Below are 23,640 nucleotides of genomic sequence, written 5' to 3'. Positions count from 1 at the left end.
CGCTATTAATAAAAAAAAAAATGCAGTTATGATGGAAGGAAGCGCAATGATTTTAATGTGATACAGAAGTTGAGCGAAACAATTTGGCTTAGATCTTATTTGGCAGGCACGAGTAACTTGCTGAAATAATTACTGGTACAGAGTAAACTTGAAATGTTGTAAGGATAATAATTATATAATTACTGTAATATTTAAAGTGTAGTTTGTCTTCGTCGGTTTCGTTTGGAAGCATGGTCATAGAATCATTGGTGTAGCTACTCAGTCTAATAAAGGAGATATTTGCTTGCGAAATCAGTAGCCTGAACTGAGATAGTTTATGTATTTTACTATTTATGTGTATTTAAGGCGAACAAAAACGCGGAAAATAAATATCTCAATCAAGAAAATAAAGCACATAGAATATTTGAGAATATGTTTCATTCTTTGCAAAACAGTAAACTATAAAAAAAAGTTATAAAAACAAAATCCTAAGAAAGAACAAATCTAATGCATCTTCTGAAATATTTAAAATTTTAACTAAACATAGTACTGCATTATACATTTAAAATATTCGAACATTTCCTTGAATGGTCATTAGAGTTGCTTAAAATTGTTACATATTTAAGTTAAATAAAGTATTTCGTATTTTTCATTGGCATGAGTTAATCTCAAATCAACATATACAGTATTCTGCTTAAGTATATGTTTTATATTTAAGCTTAAATCTAATGTTTCATATTTTTCCTTAATATGGGTTAATCTTGAATCAACATAGTATTTTGTTTAAATCTTACTTATGTTTCAAATTTGAGTTTAAATACAACATTTCATTCTTTTCATTAATATTAGTTAATTTTAAATCAAAATATGTAGTATTTTGATTGTGTTTCATATTTAAGTTTAAATGCAATGTTTAATATTTTTCAAAAATATGAATTCACTCTTAAATGAACATTTTTTTAAAGATTTTTGCCATGAAATAAAAATGTAATATATATATATATATATATATATATATTACAAACTTCTTTCCATACATAGTTGCCAGAGAAGTTGATTTCCCCATATTTTTAGAATAACATCGTAACTATAATATTATTTGGCTTTTTCTGTCATTTAAAATTGCTCATCAGTCTCCCCTCTCTCTTTCTTTTTTTGTAATATTTCACAAATCAAAAGACTATTAAAATTTCTCTGCATAATTCTGTAGTAAGTACCAAATGATTAGTAAATTAACTAATACTTTCGATATAATCTTAATTTCTTTTGCAGTTAGACGTCTAAGCTTACTCCATGACGCTATAATTGAATTGAAGACATGTTCTTTTAGAATTGGAATATACTGTACCTGCAGCACAAACTACTTCGCTAAGTACTATATAATTATCCAGAGAAAATGTTTACTGCCTACTATTTATTAGAAACACGCAGTGGGACTTGATAAAAGTTGTATTCTGATACTACGTCTGTCCGTCCGTTCGTTACTCCTCACGATAACTCAAACGAAACAAAATTTATGATTTTTTTTTTTTTTTTTTTTTTGCAATAGACAACCAGGGTGATTATCTCGTTCTAGTTCGTTAATAAAGTGAATTCTTTTTACGGGTAACGGTGGCTATCTATATTGCGTTTAAAATCCATAACATTTCCTAGCTTCTATTCAACTTGCATAGTAGCAAAGAAATGCTATAGTTGCCTGTAATAAAAGGATATGTAATCGTGTGATATATTATATATATATATATATATATATATATATATATATATATATATATATATATATATATATATATATATATATATATACTGTGTTCATAAAGCAGAGTTCATTGATTTTTGCAATAGTTTGGAAAAATGTTGAAAAAAGTAGAGGCCGGATTGACGAAGAGCGTAGTTCACTCTAAACAATACTGAAGAGGATATATATATTTGTTCATTCCTCACTTTGAGAGAGAAAGCAATGAAGAGTGGTATCAATTTTGCTCAATACTATACAGTTCTTGATCTACCAAAATGCTAAGTTTGATCCAGATCGGATTAGTTCGTTTTGTTTGTTTGTTTGCTTTTTGAAAATTTTATTAATTTTTCGAAAATGTGAAGTTCAAATCCAAAATATGATGGTCTATAATTCGGAAATCAAAAGACCTACACACAGTAATTTACAAGTTTGTATAGTAGATCAAGGTCTACCACAGTTCCAAGATTGGTCGAGATTCGGTTGATTACTTTTTTTTTTTTCAGTAGTACAATATATAATCCTAGATTCTTCATGAAGAAATCAATGAAGGGCAAAAAACAGTTGCTTGCTATTGATAAAATAGTTAATTTACCATATTGAATGTTAGCACCTGGAAATGAAAGTCCACGAAGTGATACAGCCAGGCAAACGATTTTTAAATGGGCATTGTGTGGTCAGCACATGGAACTTATCACCCTTATTTCTGGCTTGCTAGACCCGAAGTGCTACTACGTAATTCGTAAACTCCAGGATTTACGAGACAAGGTTGTCACGTGCACATCTCGAAAATATATCGTAAAAGTTATGTCTCCTCTCGAAAACTATGAAAAAGCTCTGTTTTGACCATTATCGCATCAAAAATGCCTCGTCTCGTCGCATGAGTAAGTCAGCATATGGAAAATTCTATGCCTCTTTCGTAAGACAAAAAGAGACAAAAAGTATCGCGACTACAAGAGGCACAACATAGTATCTCAACTTAACTTCCAATCCATAGGAGATTGGGAAATCCCCGTTAGCTTAAATAAAAGAAATATCTTATCCTATTTGTAATAATAAATTCAAGTGCAAAAATTCCTGTCTGTATACCAGTCCCGGAGGTGGAAACAAGCAAAGAAACTGACTTCTTTTAAATATACCTCCTGCTGAGACATGTCAGAAGTTATGCTACCGTTGACAACAAGTACTACTACTTCAGAAAAAAGATCAGAAAAAAATCAACACGAGAATATGAAACTAAAAGTTTCCCTTTAAAAATATACTGTTCTTGATTCCAGCTAAGTTACAAATATAAATAATAAAAAAGATGTTCAATTTTCATGTCACGTACGGGTGTACGTAACTCATGATGAATGTCCATTGCTTGTCAAGGAAGATCCTGAACAGAAGTTCATTTCTACTGCATGTTTGCACGACGTGCTACGTTCATGCGCGTGCTACTGGTCCCATGTCTGTAGATTTCTTTTAAAAATATTTTTTCAAGTCATAATTTGTGTGGGAGACAACAAGAATAAAGACAAGTAGTTTGGTGGAGTCTACAGAAAACTAAACGCTTGGTTAGATTCATCTAATATAATACAGTACATTTTTAGACAAAAAATAACAAGAAATAATATATATTAAATTAGAAATTATTGTGAATTTAATTTGATTTTACGTATTATATGCTTAAGTTTTTGTTCTAGCTCAGGGGCATCATTTAAGGGACAGAGGACAACTACCTCTCCCTGAGTTTCTTATACATATAAAATAGACAGTTTAGTAATATACAATTGAAAAAAGTTAAACTCCGCTTATACTGGTAGAGAATTTTGCCATCCCGCCCACCTCAAGAGCAAAACATGAAATGACGGTCCTGTTCTAGACAATAACAAAGGAAGGATTTTTCTGTACAAAATACTAAGGAACGGACAAAGCACTGTTTACATTACATAATATCCAGTGATCGAAGTGAGACGGTATGTGGTGGTATGCCATGCCGCCTCTGGTTTTTCAGTGATGAATGCATACCGTCTCTGTTTTTTCAGTGATCAAGACATACCGTCACAGGATAGTCGATGCTAAATACCTTTAATAAATCCATTTTTATACACAGTAATTGACAAATAGCTTTGCATTTTTTTTAAGGATTTCATTTCTTTCGTAGATATAATTTCTAAGTTGACAAAATCGACATTTGTAAAATGAGCTGTCTTCAAAGAAAATCCAGTTTATATTTTGATGTGTCGTATTGAATTGTTTCTTTCGTATGTGTGTGTCTTCTTGTCTTAATTCATATAAATGTCGTGCTTTGAGCATGGGCGAATTTAGGAGTTGCCTGCTGTGGGGGCGGATCTTCCGGGGGTTTGGAATACCCTTCAGTCAAGTGCGAGGTCCGCGAGTTTTCCCGCGGGAAATTGTTAATATAAAAACTCGATGTTTGAACAACATAAGGGGATTTTTTTTATTTTTTCAGAAAATTGTTGGCGGAGGATTAAAGTCACTCCATGTCCCCATTGTAACTAAAGAGAAGCTCTCCAGCGGCCTTCAATCATTATGTAAATAAAAATGCAATCTTTTATGCAACATACCCTGACTGTATTTCAACATTTAAATAACTGGTATGTCGCGTCAAAATCGTCATAAATCATACCGTCTCTGCTTTTTTTTTTTTTTTTTTTTTTTTAACTTCGAACACTGATAATATCTCCAACGTTCAGATGATACTCTTAATATTTTCAGATTTTCTTCTGAAAATTCTCAAATCTATGAGTAATACTAGCCCAACTATACATACTGCCACGATTCTTACCAGTGAACAGTAAACCATATTTACTCATCTCATTACCTTCTTTATATATATATATATATATATATATATATATATATATATATATATATATATATATATATATATATATATATATATATATATATATATATATATATATATATATATACGAGGGCAAGTCAAGAAAGACTTGGACTGATTTTTTCCCGGCAGTTCTGTTAACGCTGGAGTTTCATAGTTTGGCATACAAGTAGGGTGGGTCTTGCTGTGCATACATATAAAATGTTGTTAAGGAATCATTGCATGTTTGGTAACCACGACTTTTTATTGCAGGTGATGTTCTGCGCCGCCTCTAGAAGTCGCCTGTAGAAGAAATGGAGTCATTACGAGATGAACAATTTGCAGCTATACGGTTCTGCTATCGCCTGGGGAAAAGTGCAACAGAAACTCTAGGAATGTTGAGAGCAGCCTACAAAGATGACGCTCTGCCACGAAGTACCGTGTTCTGGTGGTTCAAAGAGTTTAAAGAGGGCCGAATGACAATCACGAAAGCTGGTGGACCAGGTGTATCAGCGTCAGCTGTTACTGAGGTGAACATTAACACGGCAGCAGTCATTGTTAGAGAAGATCGCCGCATCAGTATCGACGATCTGGCAGCCGCACTACGCATTGTATCTCATGGCAATGCCTTCAAAATTTTGCATGACCACCTCCACATGAGCCGAGTGTGTGCGCGATGGATTCCGCGACTCCTGACACCAGAGTAGAAGGCCGTTCGAGTGGAGACTTGCAGGGAGCTGTTGCAAAGGTTTGAGGATGGTGGAGACGCCTACCGCACCGTGCGACTTTTTTCTATTCCCTGCCCTAAAATCCAGACTGCGTGGACGCCGCTTCTCCGATAATTCCGAGGTTCTGAAGGCATCGGAGGCGGTTTTGAAGGACCTTTCAAAGAATGGCCGGCGACACGTGTTTGAGGACTGGAAGACTCGAATGAAAAGGTGCATTCAAATGGGCGGGGGCTACTCTGAAAAGGATCATGTGCCTGTTGCTGAGTAATAATAAATTGCCTAGAAAAAAAATCAGTCCAAGTTTTTATTGACTAGCCCTCGTATATATATATATATATATATATATATATATATATATATATATATATATATATATATATATATATATATATATGGGGATAAGACACAGTCAGCAAATCACGGCTTAAAATGGGAAGGGGATTGGTCTTTCATCAATTTAACAGTCCCTACCCGGTTAGGCAACAATTCGTACCATAAAACAATGATGGATGCCTACACAATAGGGACAACGATTTCCTTGAAATGCACATACTATGTGGGTAAACCATAAAACCTATTCTTCCAATGCGAAGAACGTGGATTTCAGCATTTCCTAATAAAATATATTGTGATATGGGTTTAAAAGTCACGAAAATACGAATCTTCTTTATTTATATCTTATTCCAGAACGAACGACTATTAGCCTTAATTTGGAAGGGTCAATCTACATAAAAAAAATCGAATCAGGGATGGTTGACCACTCCTAAATTTAATATTTTATGGTATTATCATATTCATTGACAGTACAAAACTGTTTTTAAAAATAATAATAATAATAATAATTTCAGTCTGTGAGTAGCGACCATTTTTGTTCAGCACCGCGTGTTAATTAATGACTTTGCAGGCATGAGTGTAAACTTGTATATCTTAGGACGGTGTTTGTCCACCACAAAGTTAACTTAGAATGAGCTGAAATCGAACCAAGGACTCCAAGCACAGAGGTGAACGCTCTATCACTGAGCCCGGGGTCATTAATTCGAACGCGGTAGTCAACAAAAAGAGTCGCCATTCACAAATGGGCTGGGATTAATTTTCTAAAAATAAGTTTTGTGCTACCAGTATATACGGTAATACAGTAGTATACAATATAAATAAATTAAAAATTATCAAGCAAAACAAAAAAAAAACAAAAAAAAAAATCACTTCATATGGATTGACCCATAAGGAAGAACCTAATCGCTCAGAAAAGAAAGACAAATAACGTATTTCTTTCTTTGTGAAAGAATCCTTATCAGTGATGCCAACCTGTGAGGAAAATCTCACATTGTGGATTTTTTGACAGTGATTTTTCGAAATGGGGTAAAGGGAATTTTCGTAAAAATTGGCAGGATTTTATGGGATTTTTCATATATCTATTCCATTGACGTCAACAAGATTTTCTATGGGCGAGTAGAGAAATTAGTTCAATAAACATAAAATTAATGCTAATCGTTAAATTTTGTTACTATAAAATGCATACTGTTAAAATTATTTATGCATTGACTAGTGAATCTCAAAAAACAAGTATCAAGGAACGTTATTTGTACTCTGGTATTAAAAAAGAAAAATGAAAGAAAGAATTAATGGAAGAAGGTAAAACAAGAAACATCAACTTCCAAAACGTTCCATACGAAATAGCTGAAAAATGAAGTTTATCTAGTTATATTATGTTCAGTGGAAGATGACGACACAAAAGGGCGATCGAAACACTAAACTCACAACAAAATGCACTTATTTTCACCAGCATTTTCAGTTGTCTCTTTCAGTTAAAGAAAATACAAGTTCATAAACTGTTTGATAAACGTAGACGATTGGAATTTTTGGATCAGTCACTCATATTGAAGAAAATGACATATATATATATCCTGATTTCACTGTTCTTGTTTTTTAAGTTGAGAAAATTTTGGTATTAGTATAGCGGGGGAAATTCAAAAGCAAAAGGGAATTTCTGCCTCACGAGAGGAATTTTATAACATTTCAAGTTGGCATCACTGATGCATATGAAGTTTCAAGAAGAAAATAAAATAATTAGTAGTAAGTAACTATTAAATACTATTTTAACAACGTGTAATTGTAAAAAGGTTTCGTTGAGAAATAAAATTGTAGATCCGAATTTTCCCGTTTCCGCTGTGCATGACTTAACCCAACGAAGTGCTATATATTGTTTACCTCTTTCTTGTTGCTGGGAACACTGTGAAGAGCATGTCCAAATACAGCCGTTTGCACGCGAGAATACAAGAAAAAATTAACAGTATCTCTTTCGTTTTATTGTGTATTTCTTTCGGTACAATTATTATTATGAATGGAAGATAGGAGAGAAACAGAATAAAACAACCGGTTTCTTTCTGTTTATGGCTGACATCTTCCGACTTTTTGTTGCATTGGCTTGTATCTGATCGTTATAAATTGAACTAAAAGTGACCTTTCAATAAATGGCATATGAGGAAGATATGACTATTCTGTCTAACAGTATTTTATTTCATTAATATTTTGCATTATAAAACTTTGGAAAATAACTGAAGATTCCCATAATTTATCCAAATTAAATACGAGTGGGATCTGTTCGTGAAAAATCAAATATTTTGAAAATCTTTCTTTCAGTTTAACGCCCCACGATTAGGCTCTTTATGCTACGGAAGACGATGATTAAGGAAAATGAATGACGATGGATGAATTGGTGGAATGACAATGTGGGAGGAATCGGTGGCCCACGGACACTATATTGTGCACCAAAAAGTTACTTGGCCAGAGATCGGACCAGGGACCCCACGCACCACAGATAAGCGCTCTATCACTGAGCAATCATGGCCCCCAAATAATACTTTGAGAGTACCAATTTTCTCCTCTGTACACACTATGGTGCTAAAGTCTGTTTTTCACATAATGTAATCACAACGATATTCTGTGTACATTTGAAATCAGGGATGCAAATAAGCAACAAAATTTTACTGAAAAAGAGTTGCTCAAGGTAGATGGTTGTAGAGAAGAGTTGAAGCAGTGGTGCACATCCTTCCCCAACTGTTTGGGCACAATCACCCGAAATTTTTCATTTTCTCCCTCCCCCAAAAAAGGAGTAGAGGAGACGGGAATTGGTTATGCTAAAACCAAGATGACTTGTAGTGATGCGCACGAGATAAGATTTGAGACTGTCTCGTTTCGAAACTGTGCTTAAAAGTGAAGTTTCGTCTCGAATTTGCAAAGAAAATTCTCTCGTCCCTTGCGCATCCCTAATAGCTTGCTGGGGCCGCGGTGGCTCAGTGGTAGAGCGTTCGCCTCTGGTGCATTGGGTCCCTGGTTCGATCCAGCTTGTGTCAAGTGAACTTTGTGGTCGATAAACACCGTGTGCGTCTGCTTTCTCGGGATTCTCCCGTTTCCTCCCACTTTATTCATTCCACCATTGCATTCATTTCTCATCCTCACCGTCTCCTTCAGCCTAGTAGGCATAACCGTGGGACGCAAAACTGAAAGATTTCATCTCTTTACATTATTTTCCTAATAACTTGCTTTCCACACTAAATTTCATTCAATTTCGCGCTCTTAAAAGCTCCATTATGGGATAGTTAAAGTTCGATTTTGCCATTTTCATTGCAAAATTATGTATGCAATAATAAAATTCTGTGTGGGTACTCTTGATTTGGAGAGACCTCCATCAAACAGTGGATTTATATGGACGAATATACACACACATACAACACAACACACCCGAGTTATATAATCCAATTACAGAAAATTCACCGGAATATTGTGATCAGTAGTATGAAAGAATTACGTCATATAAATCGGTTGACCGTCCTCAGGCAGCAATAAAATAGTTGCTGTCATGTACACCTAACGTAACACACACGCGTATTTACACAACCATAAAGAATGATGAGGATGATAACGGTCACATCACAACAGAGACCGGGTTTCAGGTCTATTTCTACACATGACCTTCACGCGGGTGTGGTCACTTCATAGGAAACAATACTTTTTTGTGTGTCTGAATATATGTGTGTTAAAATTGAAACAAAAAATGGGTCACAAATAGAATATCATGTATGAGAGAGTACATTTCACACTGATTCCATCTGTTTTTGTTTTTTTCTCCATTCCTTCAATGAGTTCCATTAGGGAAAGTGTGATGTATAGTGTCCCTCCTCTTCTGACCCCTTCCCTCGTTCTTTGACAACCATCATCCTTCATACATCAAGTGAAAAATGATTCTCTTCTTGATAATCATGAAACGGTACTTCTAGCATCAAACTCTTGCAGGTTTATTTATTTATTTATTTATTTTTATAAAGCACCTAACAAGTGAAATTACGTACTCTGGAGATAAGGATTTATATTGTATTTTGCTGAAGCTAAGAAGCTTTACATTTATTTCGGGTTTTTACATTAATAATAATAATAATAATAATAATAATAATAGAACAACAACAACATCAACAATTCATAGTGGGAAGTTGTATATATGAGCATTCAGTGGAACAAAGATATGAAATATCTGTAATCTGTGTGTTAGGTTTATTTATTAGGAGAAATTATTAATGAGCACTTAGAAAAAGCTTCTTATATTTGGACTGCAGAGATGCTAAGTGGGCAAACTCTAAAAAGACAAAATGGACTAAGTTTTCATTCACTTCTACAGATGGTCACTTTCTTCTAAAATTATATATATATATATATATATATATATATATATATATAAACAGTAAATTATAAAACCATAAATTAATTTCATAATTATAGTGTTGGTTGCCAACATTATAGAAATATGAATTGTTCATGAGATGCTGAATTTCAAATGTTACTCATGGAAGACATCAATTTTAGAGTTAGGCCACTTGGCATCCAAGCGGTCCATTTACTGAATGTGTTGCGTTTAGATACCTGCTTCTGATAACTAACTTAACTTTTGGGAAGATTAAATGTAGAGCGTATATGAACAGTAAACTTGTATACGAGTAGAAATAAAAATACAGCAGGTGGAAACATTTTACCCTAAAAGGTACACCGTTCCTCAACGTTTGCTCGCTTGCTTATATACCTACGATCTAATCTGTATTTCTTAGGGTCTCTTTTCTACACCGAGGCTAATATAGAGTATATACTGAAATTTGAATCAGACTACCACAGATAATCGAGCTCAAGTCTACCACACCGAAGACGAAAGTTGAAAAGTATTTCAGGACACTTTTCAAAATGCGGGATGCCATCAGACGAAAACGTCCTGGTCTCCATCGTGGTGTGATTCTTCTGGACGATAATGCGAGGCCGCATTCAGCACAAACGAAAATGTTGAGTGTATGCTGCATTTACACTTGGAACTATTACAGCACCTTCTCTACAACCCTGACCTAACCCCTAGTAACTTTCATCTTTTTCCTGCTCTAAAGCAGGATAATTCTGGCCTGCATTATCTAACATAAAAGGATGTTAAAATCTCTCCCGCACGGTGACTACGAGAACTTTACGCGGATTTCTGTATAACTGGTATAGGAAACCTCATCTACCGTTGTGACAAGCTTGAAGAAAAAAACACTATTACATCAAAGACTAGTGTTGAGTGCCTTCTATTATCAAGTGTATTTGCTTTCCAACTATGTATCACATACGAGCCATAATAGGCTTTGTAACCTTTTCCCCGATCATCCCTCGTAATTCTTGCACTCCCCTTTCCTGGTCTTCTTGCTTCTGAAACGACAAATGCGGGTAAAATCTTTCCTTGTCGAAATAAAATGTTGCTACTCAGGAGGGAAGTTGGCAGAGGCATACACCAACATTCCACACGAACATTCTATTTTCTCACATAATCAAAGAAAAAATCAATTTTCCTTTTCAAATTTGTTTTTCGATCAATAAGATACTCAAACTCCGCTGTTTAGAGTTATTATCGATGAATTCTTTTTCTTCCTGTGTGATTACTGCATTGCGAAACTCAGCCACCATGCAAGCACCTTCAGCCCCTCTTGAAAATTTCTGTTGTTTGTTGGTATTTATGTATGAATGTAAACTGAAGTCACCTCTTCCCAAAATGATCTCACCCCCCCCCCCTCAACCTTCTGTCTCAGTGTTTTGACTACGGGCTCGAATGTATATTACAATTAAAGTACAGTCAGAAACAATATTAAGTATAGGTTTGAGGTACAAGAAATGATAGCTCTAATCTATATTTAGTATTGGTTCTGACGTACATCATTCAATGTAAAATTCAACCAGTAATCTAATTTGTGTTGGTACTGCGATTTCGTATAGAAATTTGTGCGTCCTTGAGTGTAGTGTTTCATTAGTTATTCGTGAATTAAAATTTACATGTCTCACGGGCACTCTGATGTACAAGCCATTAAGATCCACCTTAAGCTTATGAGTTTTAAAAAATTCATGTGCTGGGTAAAATCTCTACATAAGATTGTGCTATAGTATAAACAAAGCACCCAATACAACTAAGAAACAGATATTGCTGAATAAGATCCCAAACAAACCATAAGGGAGAGCTAATCGTGACAATGACCCTTGATTTTTACATCGTTCCTTCTTCCTGAAGGGGATTTCATGTATTCCAAGAACCCTACAGAAAGTAACAGTATAATACGAAAACACTTTCCATCACATCAAACACTCCTCAATATAAGCGCTGACACGAGTGTCATGCCTCCAGCACTTAACCAAAACAATCTTCCTTCCAAAAAGTGCCATTTCCAACACTTTACATAGGCAGTCTCTCTCTTGCAGACCGATGATGAAAAACTGTTATTTTCAGTTTCATGTAAAAGTATTTTTTTTCTTTCTTTCTGTTTCGTTCAAAGGTGCAATGACCTGTCTTTTTTCCATTTAAACTTCACTTTTATAGTGTTTTAGCCCCATCACTTTTTCTGGAAGAGGGGGAGGAAATAACAGTTCATCTCCTCGAAGCATTTTATTCAAAGACGACCTAGCGCAATATATACACACACAAACATTCAGGAAGAAAGTACCAAGACCTAGCTCTTCGTGGTCGCCAATATCGAACAACTCTTCATTTAAAACAAGAAAAAGAAGTGAATCGTGCAGCAGCCCTTTAGCATGAGGATCCTGGCGGCTCTTCCTACTGCTATCTACATTCATCCATCAAGCAATCCAACCACTTAGAGTAGTTTACGAACAATTCGTCGACCAACGGTTGATAATGGCATAAACGAAATGTTTATGGGTTGGGAAGATCTCACTGAAATGGCTAGTTCCTCCACTCGTTACTACAATGGAAAAATTCCTTTCATTTTTATTTTGCATTGTTTAATAACTAAAATAAGAGGTTACTCAAATTCACTGGACTTGCATTTCTTGTTCATATACGCATATATTGGAAAAGACTGTGGATTATCTATTATCAGAGTACAAAGGTTAAGAATTTTTCGAAAAATAAAATGAATGGTTATGAGAAATTATCGCAAAATGGCCTAAGTGTTCGGGTTTAAGGTTACTGCTTTTCAAACGTTTAAGTTAATTTGTACTTATTTGCTGAACATATGTTATTTTGCGATCAAAATTATAAATTGTCTAAACATAAAAATAAATTTTTGCAAGCACAATATTGATAACCAAGACCTACCAGGTAGGATCTCTGGTTCGATTCCATACAATGTGAGGTGAACAATATCGTGTTCATGAGTTTTTTCGGAGTTTTCCCATTTCCCTCTACAATCTCATTCCACCCATTCTTTCACAATCGTCCACTTTCATTAATAACTACAGCAAATATAGTAACCGGCTAGGACCTTGATTAATATGTGGTATTTTTATTTTACACTTTTTATATGCATACTTATTGAATTCAGATTTTTCAGGTGTTTTCTCGACATACTGCTACTGCTTTTACAACATGTAAGATTTTACTACTGATATCTCATGTAAAGTAATTAAAATTTTGATTCTTTCATACTGTGTAGAATAATCTGATGGTGGCCAGTAAAGAAATAGTACTTTACGCTTGGCTTTCTATTGTTAGAATATTTGATGATATATTTGTTTAGAATTTATGACAAGTGTCTATAAAGAATTTGTATTCATAATATAGTCGTTTTTAGGTACATTACACAACGCTTTACTACCTTTAAAATGCACTGCATAATACGTATCTTCTTACATGTACTTATTATTGAGAAATAATGTAACTGATAAACACATATTTGCTAGTGGTTGATGTTTTTGGTCCATATTTAGATATTTCGGGTTCAAAACCCATGACAAGTTATCCTAGCTGACGTTTACCAAGGATCTTCCCTCAGTTCCACAAGTGAATATCACAGTGATACCCTTTATATATACTCCCTGGTTGATTTCTCTTGTCATTGTTGTCAATTACTAACAAGTCTGGTGCAGATTAGCTTCGGAAGGTGTATTTGGAAGTTTGTTAAATAAAAATAATAAATATATTTTGAGGGGAAGGGCAATAAGAGTTTATAATAAACGCTCACAGAAATCATTTCCACCTTTGGCTTAGGCTATAACTAAAGGTAAAATATAAAGGGCAGCGCCCATTGGTTGGTTGATTTGGAGTTCAGCATTCTTTCCAGCAGCGAGGCTACATGAAACGTAGACGTAACGTTAAGAGTCTTCATCCCGGCGAAATTAAAATACCGCTAATTTTACATTAATTATGTGATATCTTCAAATAGATAAAAGATAATCGAAATGTGAAACAAGAGTGCCCTAGACAATATCATTTTACATGAGAAACCGTTATCACGACTCACTTATCTGCTTTCGATTTCGAGCCATTTTGAAAATCGGCATTTATTTTCGCGTTTCTAAACAGCTGAAAACATAAAGCCATTAGGTGACTTGTGATAACGGTACCTCACGCAAACTGATATTGTCTAGGGCGCTCTTGTTCCATATTTCAATTATCTTTTATATATTTGAAGATATCACATAATTACTGTAAAAATTTTAATTCGCGGTATTTTAATTTCGCCGGGATGAAGACTCTTAAGGCGGAATCCAAATTACTGTAGGCTAATGTGTTCACAATTTTCAAGTTCTTCCCACCGGGAATTGAAACCTACGACTTTATGCAGCAAAGATTCGTGAGCTAGCCATTAGATCAAAGGAGGGCGACCCCATTCCAGAGATTGGTCATATGCCTAAGAGCTGGATCTAAGTAAGGCTTCACATTTACTAGACTTCAGCACATATATGAGGTGCTGTAATTAGCAATATGTTCAGCTCTCCTTTATATCGGGGTACTTAAACTACAAGGGAAACAAGTTCAATTACCAAAACTGTAAAAAATGAAATCTTTCAGTTTGGCAACCCACGTTTATTGCCTTTAGGCTAAGAGAGACGATGATTAAAGAAAGCGGATGATGATTGAAGAATTGGTGGAATGTGATTGTGGTAGGAAACGGTTGTACCTTAGGAAAAACCACGGACACAATGCTATCTACCACAAACTTACTTGGCCGGGAATCGGACCAAGAATCCCACGCACTAGAGTTAGGCGCTCTACCACTGAGCCACCATGCGCCCCTGCCCAGAGCTATGAGAGAAAGATACAAGGTCTGTACGGTACGCTGAAGTACATGAGAAAGTTAACACTATTTTTCACATTATAAGATTTACTTACAATATCTGGATTAGTGGTGGGCACAAAAACCGGTTTTTCGATTTTCGGTTTTTCACCGAAAAAGGTTTCAGTTTTCTTCAAAACCGGTTCGGTTTTCTCCGAAACCGGTTATTGGTTTTCTCCAAAACCGGTTCGGTTTTTCACCTGATCCGGTTTCGGTTTTCTTCAAAACCGATTCCTTTTTTTTTTTTTTTTTCAAAATTTGTTCTATTTCTGACCAGAATGGTGTTTCGTTGTTCTCCGGAAACCGAATCCATTTCCACATAAATAGTCTTATGTGTTTTTGAAAAGTTTTCACCGAAACCAGTTTCGGTGAAAACCGAACCGGTTTTGGAGAAAACAAATGTCGGTTTTTCGGTTTTTATAGAAACCGGTTTTCGTTTTTTTATAAAAGCCGGTTTTGCCCATCCCTAATCTGGATATGATTCCTTCAAACTCCGAAAGGAGCTTCAGACAACGATCTAAAAGATGTCCAAAATGACAAAAAAGTGGACTTGTTTCCTTTGTGCGCTGAACACGTCATATAAGTTTTTGCAGAAACCTTATACGACAGAGATTGGTGTTAGAATAATGTTAGAAGTTAGAAAGTGTCACAATGGTTGAAGCACACATACAGAGGTTTGGTGGTTGTTACGTTGAATCTAGTTGTATTTAGTTACTGATTGATAAATTATATATATCAGAGAAAAAGTAAAGGTTTTTATTATATTTGATAAAGCAAAAAGAGGTTCATTAAAAATATAGAAATATTACAGTTTACTATCAAGTTGGACGTAGAAGTGTAGTGAGGAAATGAAAAGACGATATTACCTGTCTGGTGTTTCGGCTTACTTGTTTAGAGAAATTATGCTGTAGTAACTTAAAATGAAATTTAATTTCTAGTTGCATTCCCACGATTATGCTCTTCAGGCTAAAAGAGACGGGTGATCAATGGAAGCGAATGATTACGAAATCATTGGCGGCATGATAGTGTAGAAGGAAAGGAAGAATCTGAGAAAAACTCACGAACACAGTGTTGTTTACCACAAACTAGTAGTCGAGGATCTAACCAGGGACCTCTCAATATGCTTCAGTGAGCGCTCTCTCAACTAAGTTATCGTTTTGGAAGTCTTCAGGGATAAGATATTGGGTAAACCCATACATTCAAATAGGCTTAATTTCCGTTCCCAGCTCGCCCAGTTAATATGTAGATAGTTTACCGACTACACCACATGACTCTGAATATTATAATATTATAAAACCAAACCTATGAACAGTACAATAATTGATAATTACGAATTTTAGGTTATAATATGTAGTACTTTAAATGAAGGTCTACAAGGATGTCTTTGGGAGCACCCACCCACATTCCATACAGAACAAAATGCAACACCTCCCATCGCCATCAAAAGTAACAGGATAGATAGATAGATAGATAGAAAGAAAGATAGTAAAAGGCATGTGTGACCTTCACATACTGAGCCGCCACCAAAGCCATTTCGTGAATAGCTTCCGGAAGAATCAAAGTCTTTCTCTCTCTCTCTCTCCTCGATTTCTTTAATTTTCATTCGAAGAAGAGGATGGACGACTCCAAAGCACTTTCTTGGCGAAGACAACAAAACTGTCAGAAGGAAGCGAACCCCTCCCACGTTGGTACTAACTCACGCAGAAAGGTCATTGCTACCGCAATAAAAGGAATGCATATGGTGACCCGCGTTACAAGCAAAATAACGCATACTAAAAGATAACATTTTTGCATTTTTACCAACAGGGATGGGTATAAAGCAAGGAGACGAAATGGGAAGATAGAGTGAAAAAAAGAAAATTATGACGAAACATCAAATCGTGCAAAGAATTTTGGATTTCTTATCTTTCGTAAGGATAACCACTTTTTTTATCCTTACGCCATTGGCAACATGCATGGTAATTTTTTTAAGCATGCATATACGTATTATATATATATATATATATATATATATATATATATATATATATATATATATATATATATATATATATATATATATATATATATATATACCTTCTGGCTTGCATCATTCCATCTTCTTCACATCCTTTTCCTACACGTAAACTACAAAGATGTATGTCTGTTTAAACATTATTCAGAAAAGACGAAAAAAAAATTGTATTATGCATACTACAACAAAAGAATTTATGATGCTTGTCTTCTTAACATACTATAAAAAGAAAACAAATTACTATTTTTATTGTCATTGGTACGCGTTTATTTTATTGCCAGCTGTACAAATATTCTTCCTCATAAATTTAGGTAATCGAAAATACCTTAGAATGTCAGAAGTGGTTTCAAAGAAAACAGACACTGAACTGAAGTCCATGTTCAGAGCATAAGTCCCATTGCCAATACTTTTGCTTTTCAAATAGGAGTCCGCTACTTCTTAAGTCAAATAAATTCCAAATTGCCTCATGATGTTGGATCAACACCAGGAGTTATATACTCGAATCAAAAAATTACTCAGAATTAGTGCTGCGAATACACCATATTATTCAAATAATTTGTCTGCTATTATTTGAACATCATAATATTGGTTTTCAGCATTCGAACAACTGTTTAAATCGTTATTCGCTATTCGTTCTTCGAACAATTATTGATGTTGTTATTCATTATTCGAACAGTTACTCAAATAGTTTTTTTTTTGTTATTCGAATAAATTATTCAAGTAGTTATTCGTTATTCAAACAATTATTCAAATAGTTGTTCACTATTCAAATATTTATTATTATTCGAACAATTGTTTACATAATTATTTGTAATTCGAACAATTATCCAAATAGCTATTCGTTATTCAAACAATTATTCAAATAGTTATTCGTTATTCGAATAATTCTTCCAATAGTTATTCATTATTCGGACAATTATTCAAACAGTTATTCGTCATTCGAACAATTATTCAAGTAGTTATTCGTTATTCGAACAATTATTCAAGTAGTTATTCGTTATTCGAACAATTATTCAAATAGTTATTCGTTACTCGAACAATTATTCAAATAGTTATTCGTTACTCGAACAATTATTCAAATAGTTATTCGTTACTCGAACAATTATTCAAAATAATTAGCTATTCATTCTTTGAACATTCAAATAACGAATATTCGAAGAATCAATTATTAGAATAATTGAATACTAGGTAATTCGAATTGTTTAACACCACTACTCAGAACCATGTGCCAAAGTAACACACGAAAATATAAGGCGATTAATAGTAATCCATACAAATATGCCTAATTTCCAGGGGGGAAAAAACGTCATCTCGAGGATCAAAGTTACATTTTAAATACTTCTAGCAACTATCAATCTACTTATTACACGTATGAAAAAAAAAAAAAAAACTGCTTCTTTACAGAAAACTGCAGATATGATACCTCTATGATACCTATATTTTATAATGAAATTTAAACATGTGCTCCCTTCAGGGATCAAAGCTGAGACCTCGACATCAAAAGCGAGAACGCTAATCTAACCCCGAGAAATCTCTAGTAGCACTTGAAGAAAAAAGGTTTCCTTTAATTATTCCAATTTTGCTACCATCAAAATTATTCTGTCTTGTGGTGAGTCTCAAAGAGATCTATGTATATTATACAGATTTTTTTTAGTGGAGACTCCAGTTTCAAACAAGTAGCAATGTTACAATGTCCAGCACGTGAAGACGTTTGGTTTGTCACAGTGTACAGTTAGCGACTAAATTTCTTTCCGTTTGATGAAATTAGATTCATATATAACTTCAGAATAGAAGAACAATTTGAGTGCAGTTTTCAATAAATTAAAATGATTGTAGTTTTCTGTACATTTCAGCCTTGAAAGTGGGTGAAACGGTGTACGTTCAACCGTTATTCCCAAACAATTTTTTTCCAAACGGAAAGAACTTTTATCGCTGACTGTACAATGTGAAAACTGAAATTTCATTTTTTTAATGGGGCAACAATGCATTTTCCTTTGCTCTCCACTTCCCGTTCAAAAACTTTAGTATTGCCATAACAATCATTTTTTTATTATATTTGAGATTTACTAACGGCATGATATTCTCTTAATTAATACCAGCTGAACCTGTGCTCTCTACACAGCACATCATTCACCTATGAGCATGAATCTCCTTGTCATTCCTCACATCTGTACATGTCCTTTTATAGACACAAGCGAAAGACTTCTTAATAATAATAATAATAATAATAATAATAATAATAATAATAATAATAATAATAATAAGGCAAGGCGTATCATAAAAGTGATATGTTTTTCGATTATTTTTTCAATATCTCGCACTATTTTCAAGATTGAGCCTACTTTCGGTTGGAGTTTCTAATTCATGTATGATCAGTATTTCCTTTCTTCTTGCATGCAGTATGTAATAAGCAAATACATTACATACACAATTAATTATAATGTCAGTGATATATGGTGTTCATTGGTCAAAACACTCCAAACACTAAAGATTCATCCTAGCCTGGAGAAATGGCTATCCTTCGGTTTTCATCATTATTTGAAAGGGAACGAACGCCTGAGGATATACAACCGTATATAATTCTGTTGGAATGTATAACTCGTAGTATATGATGTTTTACTTTTTTTTTAATTTCAATACTTAACAGTGTACCCATAAAAAAAGAAATAAAGTAATTAAAAAAATATTCAATTAGAGCTGGACAATCTACACAAAATTTAGAATCGACCAGCGAAAACGGCACGTTTCTAGCACTTGTGGTTTCCGAGATCTCATTGTCGAAAAGATCGCAGACAAACATATAAATTTTTGTTTGGAGACAAACATATAAAGCTAGTACCGGTATTTTAATAGATTGAAAAGCAGAGGTGATAGTAGATATCTACTACTTTCGGTCTTAGCAGAGACAGATTACAATGGAGATGGAATATATTCTTGGGACGCTCAATTGATTTCAGGAAGCATCTTCTCACTGTCTATTACCACTTTTACCCTATAGCGATCAACATTTAAAACCGAAACGGATGGATTTCCGTCACTTCTAGGTTCAATACAGGGTTACGAGAGAAGGTGGCATCTATTCTCAGAGCACTAAAGCGATTTTTTTTAAATGCTTCTCCCTATCTCTTATCGTTTTTGTTAGTACATCAATATTTAAACTGGAAGTTGAAGTGCATTTCTATCACTTCCTGTTTTAGTAGAGAGTTAAGGATGTGAGTGAAATATATTCTTGGTATGCTTAAGAGGCCTCATCACTGCGAAATTAAAATACCGCTAATTTTACAGTAATTATGTGATATCTTCAAATAGATAAAAGATAATCGAAAAGTGGAACAAGACCTCCCTAGACAATATTATTTTGCGTGAGATACCGTTATCATGACTCATTTATCTGCTTTCGATTTCCAGCCATATTGAAAATCGGCATTTATTTTCGCGTTTCTAAATAACTGCAAACGGAAAGCTACTAGGTGACTCGTGATAACGGTACCTCATGGAAAATAACATCGTCTACGGAGGTCTTGATCCACTTTTCGATCATCGTTTATCTATTTGAAGATATCACATAATTAATGTAAAATTAGCGGTATTTTAATTTCGCAGTGATAGGGACTCTTAACCGATTGCAGGAAATCACTCCTTGCTATGTATTACCATTTCTCATAGATGGATTATCTCTATCAACAAATTCAATTTCTAACTTTTGATCCTCTGCATTCTGTCCAAAGTTGATAATAATCTATCAAGTAGTTCTTGAGATATTTCGTGTTCCGGACGGATATAAGACTTTTTTTTTTTTGCGTTTCAGTTTACCGTCTGTTTCAGCACTAAGGCTATATTACTAGGTACTAAGGACCTATAGCTTAATGTGGAATCCGAACCACATGAGCTCCCAGCGGGAATCGAACTCGGATTTCCCACGCTAAAGGTGCGTGCGCTAACCACTTAAGCCAAGAGCAAGCTCGGACGGGTATACGGATAAACAGAGTAAATATATAAAGGAGATAAACCAAACTCCTTGAAAAAAGGTAATTCACAGGAAACTGAGAAGAATTTAGGTATATCAATTGTAATTAATAGGAGAGAGAAGATAAAACGTCATAAAAATCAATCCGCAAATTAACCAGACTATTTCAACGTTTTCATTTCAAACATTCCCATTTTGCCTACTTGATAAATTTTGCCACAAAATTTTCCTAGATTCTGGAAGCTTCCCTCAACGCAGAAACACTGCATAGAAGCCCAAGACGTTTAATACTGTTCGCAATTCCATATTTTGTGTGAGCTCCCATTGATATTTAATATTTGTTGTATTAGACTGAGCGAGTCTGTTCTTATTGTGTATTATGCTTTGCGGATACTAACTAACTCTATGGCCTATGGTACCCGGAGGTTCAATGCCGAGTTCACAAAAGCTATCTATTGACTTCAGTCCTTAGCCAATTGGATCCAGTTGCTACTTTGTATTCGTATTTATGCGAGATTCATCTCAATATTGTCTTCCCATCTGCGAGTATGTCTCCTAATAGTCGTTTTCCAGTTAAAACTTTGAAAGTGTTCCTACTTCCTTCCATTCTGACTACATGACCTGTCCACCTAAGCCTCCTAGACTTGATGACTCGAACAATATTTGGTAAACGGTATAAATTACATAGTTCTAGTTATGAAGTTTCTGCCATTCCCAAATCTCGTTCCTCTTGGGTCCGAATATTCGTCTCGTTCCCAAATACTTTCAGTCTACGTTCTTCCCTCGGAGTAAGCGACAATGTTTCGCAATCATACAGAACAGGCATGATTATCGTTTTACACATGTACCGTGTTATGCAAAAATGAACTAAGCGCCAAACTTTGAAAATCCACGTAAATGCGACCATTGGTTCCTGATACGCATTAGAACGTTTTGCACAATCGAAAAGAGAGGAAAACTAACACCTTTCCAAAAAAACATAATTTCACTCTTGATTACGGTTACATTAATGTTGGACATCAACCTTTATACATAATTTTCTTTAAAGTATGAAAGTGGAGCTTAGTTCGTTTTCGCAGGACACGGTATATATTTTAAGATTAAAATTTCTCGACAGAGTTCGCAACGAAAAAAAGATTTTGAACTGAATAATACGAGGCGGGGCTGGAAAATTCATGAAATCACCAAGAAGAAATAAAAATTGAAACATATCACTAGTCATTAGAAAGGTCATATATTGTGAACCTCTCATCCCGTATATGATAATTTTATCATTGTTATTTCCTTTGTTACATGTTCTGTAAGAAGATATGACTAAGGATCTAAGGAAATTCGAGAAGAATGAGCTTCGCAGTGTCATCAAGTTTTTTGTGCTGCAAGACAAATCCTATATGGAAATTCATAAAACTTTGCAGGATAATTTGGGGGGAAACGCTCCTGGATATATAACAGTAGCGAAGTGGGTGAGGCGTTTTAAGACTGGTCATCGTGAGACTGAAGATGAACCTCGCTCAGGCACGCCTTCAAGTGCAGGGACCATGGAAAACATCGACAAAGTACATGACATGATCATGGGGGATAGGCGCATATCGATCAAAAACATTGCTGCGTGTGGGAGGATATCGCGTGAGCGTGTGGGTGTCATAATAGCAGAATATTTGGATATGAGGAAGGTCAGTGCCAAATGGATCCAAAATGTTTGAATGCTGACCAGAAGAGAACATGGGTGCAGATGTCACAGGAAATTTTGCAAAAGCTTCAAAACCCTGGTGAGTTCTTGCGAAGTCTGGTGACAGAAGATGAAACATGGCTGCATTACTACGATCCAGAGACTAAACAGCAATCCATGGAGTGGTGCCAGAGTGTATCTTGTCGACCGAAGAAGTTCTGAAGCCAAAGATCAGCTGGGAAGGTGCTGGCATCGGTGTTTTGGGATAAGAACGGTGTCATCCTTATCATATATCTTTAAAAAGGTGAAACCATCAATGCTGGGGTTTATCCCAACTATTTGATTGAGCTGAAGAAGGCTCTGAAGAGAAAACATCGAGGAAAAGTGAGCAGTGGTGTTAAGTTTCTCCAGGATAATGCACCCTCCCACAAGGCTTATCAAACCATGCAATTGCTGGTGGATCTGGGCTTCACCTGTGTACCTCACCCACCCTACTCACCTGATCTGGACCCCTCCGACTATCATATCTTCCCACATCTCAAAAGCAAACATTTTTGATCTGATGAGGCACTCATTGCGGAGGTGGAGGGCTGGTTTGCACAACAGGACAAGACCTATTTGCAAGGATTAGAAATGTTGCAACATCGTTGTGAAAAGTGTATTGAACTTTAGGGGGAATACGTTGAATAGTGTATTAAAATGGTTCTTTCAGGTAAATTTATTGTTGGTGATTTCATTAACTTTCCTGCCTCCCCTCGTAACACGAATTCCCAGCTTTTAGTCGACATTTCATTTTGCTTGCGCATACTACAGAATATAAAATACAACAAATACTTAAATGGATTCCAGCCCGGAACAAATATGGAATTGCGAAGATGATATTAAAAAGATTTCACAGTGAATCACATTAGCATAAATTTTAATAATAGAATGTATTTTTAAGCTTCTACAAAAACTAGGTTAATGTGATCATCTTCCGATATTAAATTTTAATATTCATTTGCATTTCCTGCATACGCACAATCTCTCCATTCATTCTCGCTATTTTTAATTCAAGCTTTCTTCCTGGAACTCCTCCATTCAATGACGGTGCAAGTAGTATCGATAATATTAACAAAACCACAACAATAGGATATAAGTCTTGTT

At 34.9% G+C, this 23,640-nt stretch overlaps 2 protein-coding genes across 2 annotated transcripts in view; one reads left to right on the top strand and one right to left on the bottom strand.

Annotated features, from left to right (window-relative positions):
* RhoGEF64C (Rho guanine nucleotide exchange factor at 64C) overlaps positions 1–23,640 on the bottom strand; it is a gene marked incomplete in the record, with an annotated part of 487,653 nt that overhangs the window by 300,375 nt on the left and 163,638 nt on the right.
* LOC145675175 (protein GVQW3-like) lies at positions 22,136–22,528 on the top strand. The gene has a single exon (XM_081745545.1). It carries the CDS (start codon positions 22,136–22,138, stop codon positions 22,526–22,528), a length of 393 nt encoding a protein of 130 aa, XP_081601671.1.

The sequence above is a fragment of the Thermobia domestica genome, chromosome 18 (assembly GCF_964235325.1).
Source record: "Thermobia domestica chromosome 18, izTheDome1.hap1.1, whole genome shotgun sequence".
Classification (NCBI taxonomy): Eukaryota; Metazoa; Arthropoda; class Insecta; order Zygentoma; family Lepismatidae; genus Thermobia; species Thermobia domestica.
Note: the sequence above shows the minus strand (reverse complement) of the source record. Positions and strands in the feature narration are given on the sequence as shown.

Coding starts and splice junctions, on each gene's coding strand:
- LOC145675175 (XM_081745545.1), top strand. CDS start 22,136: ATGACTAAGGATCTAAGGAAATTCGAGAAGAATGAGCTTCGCAGTGTC.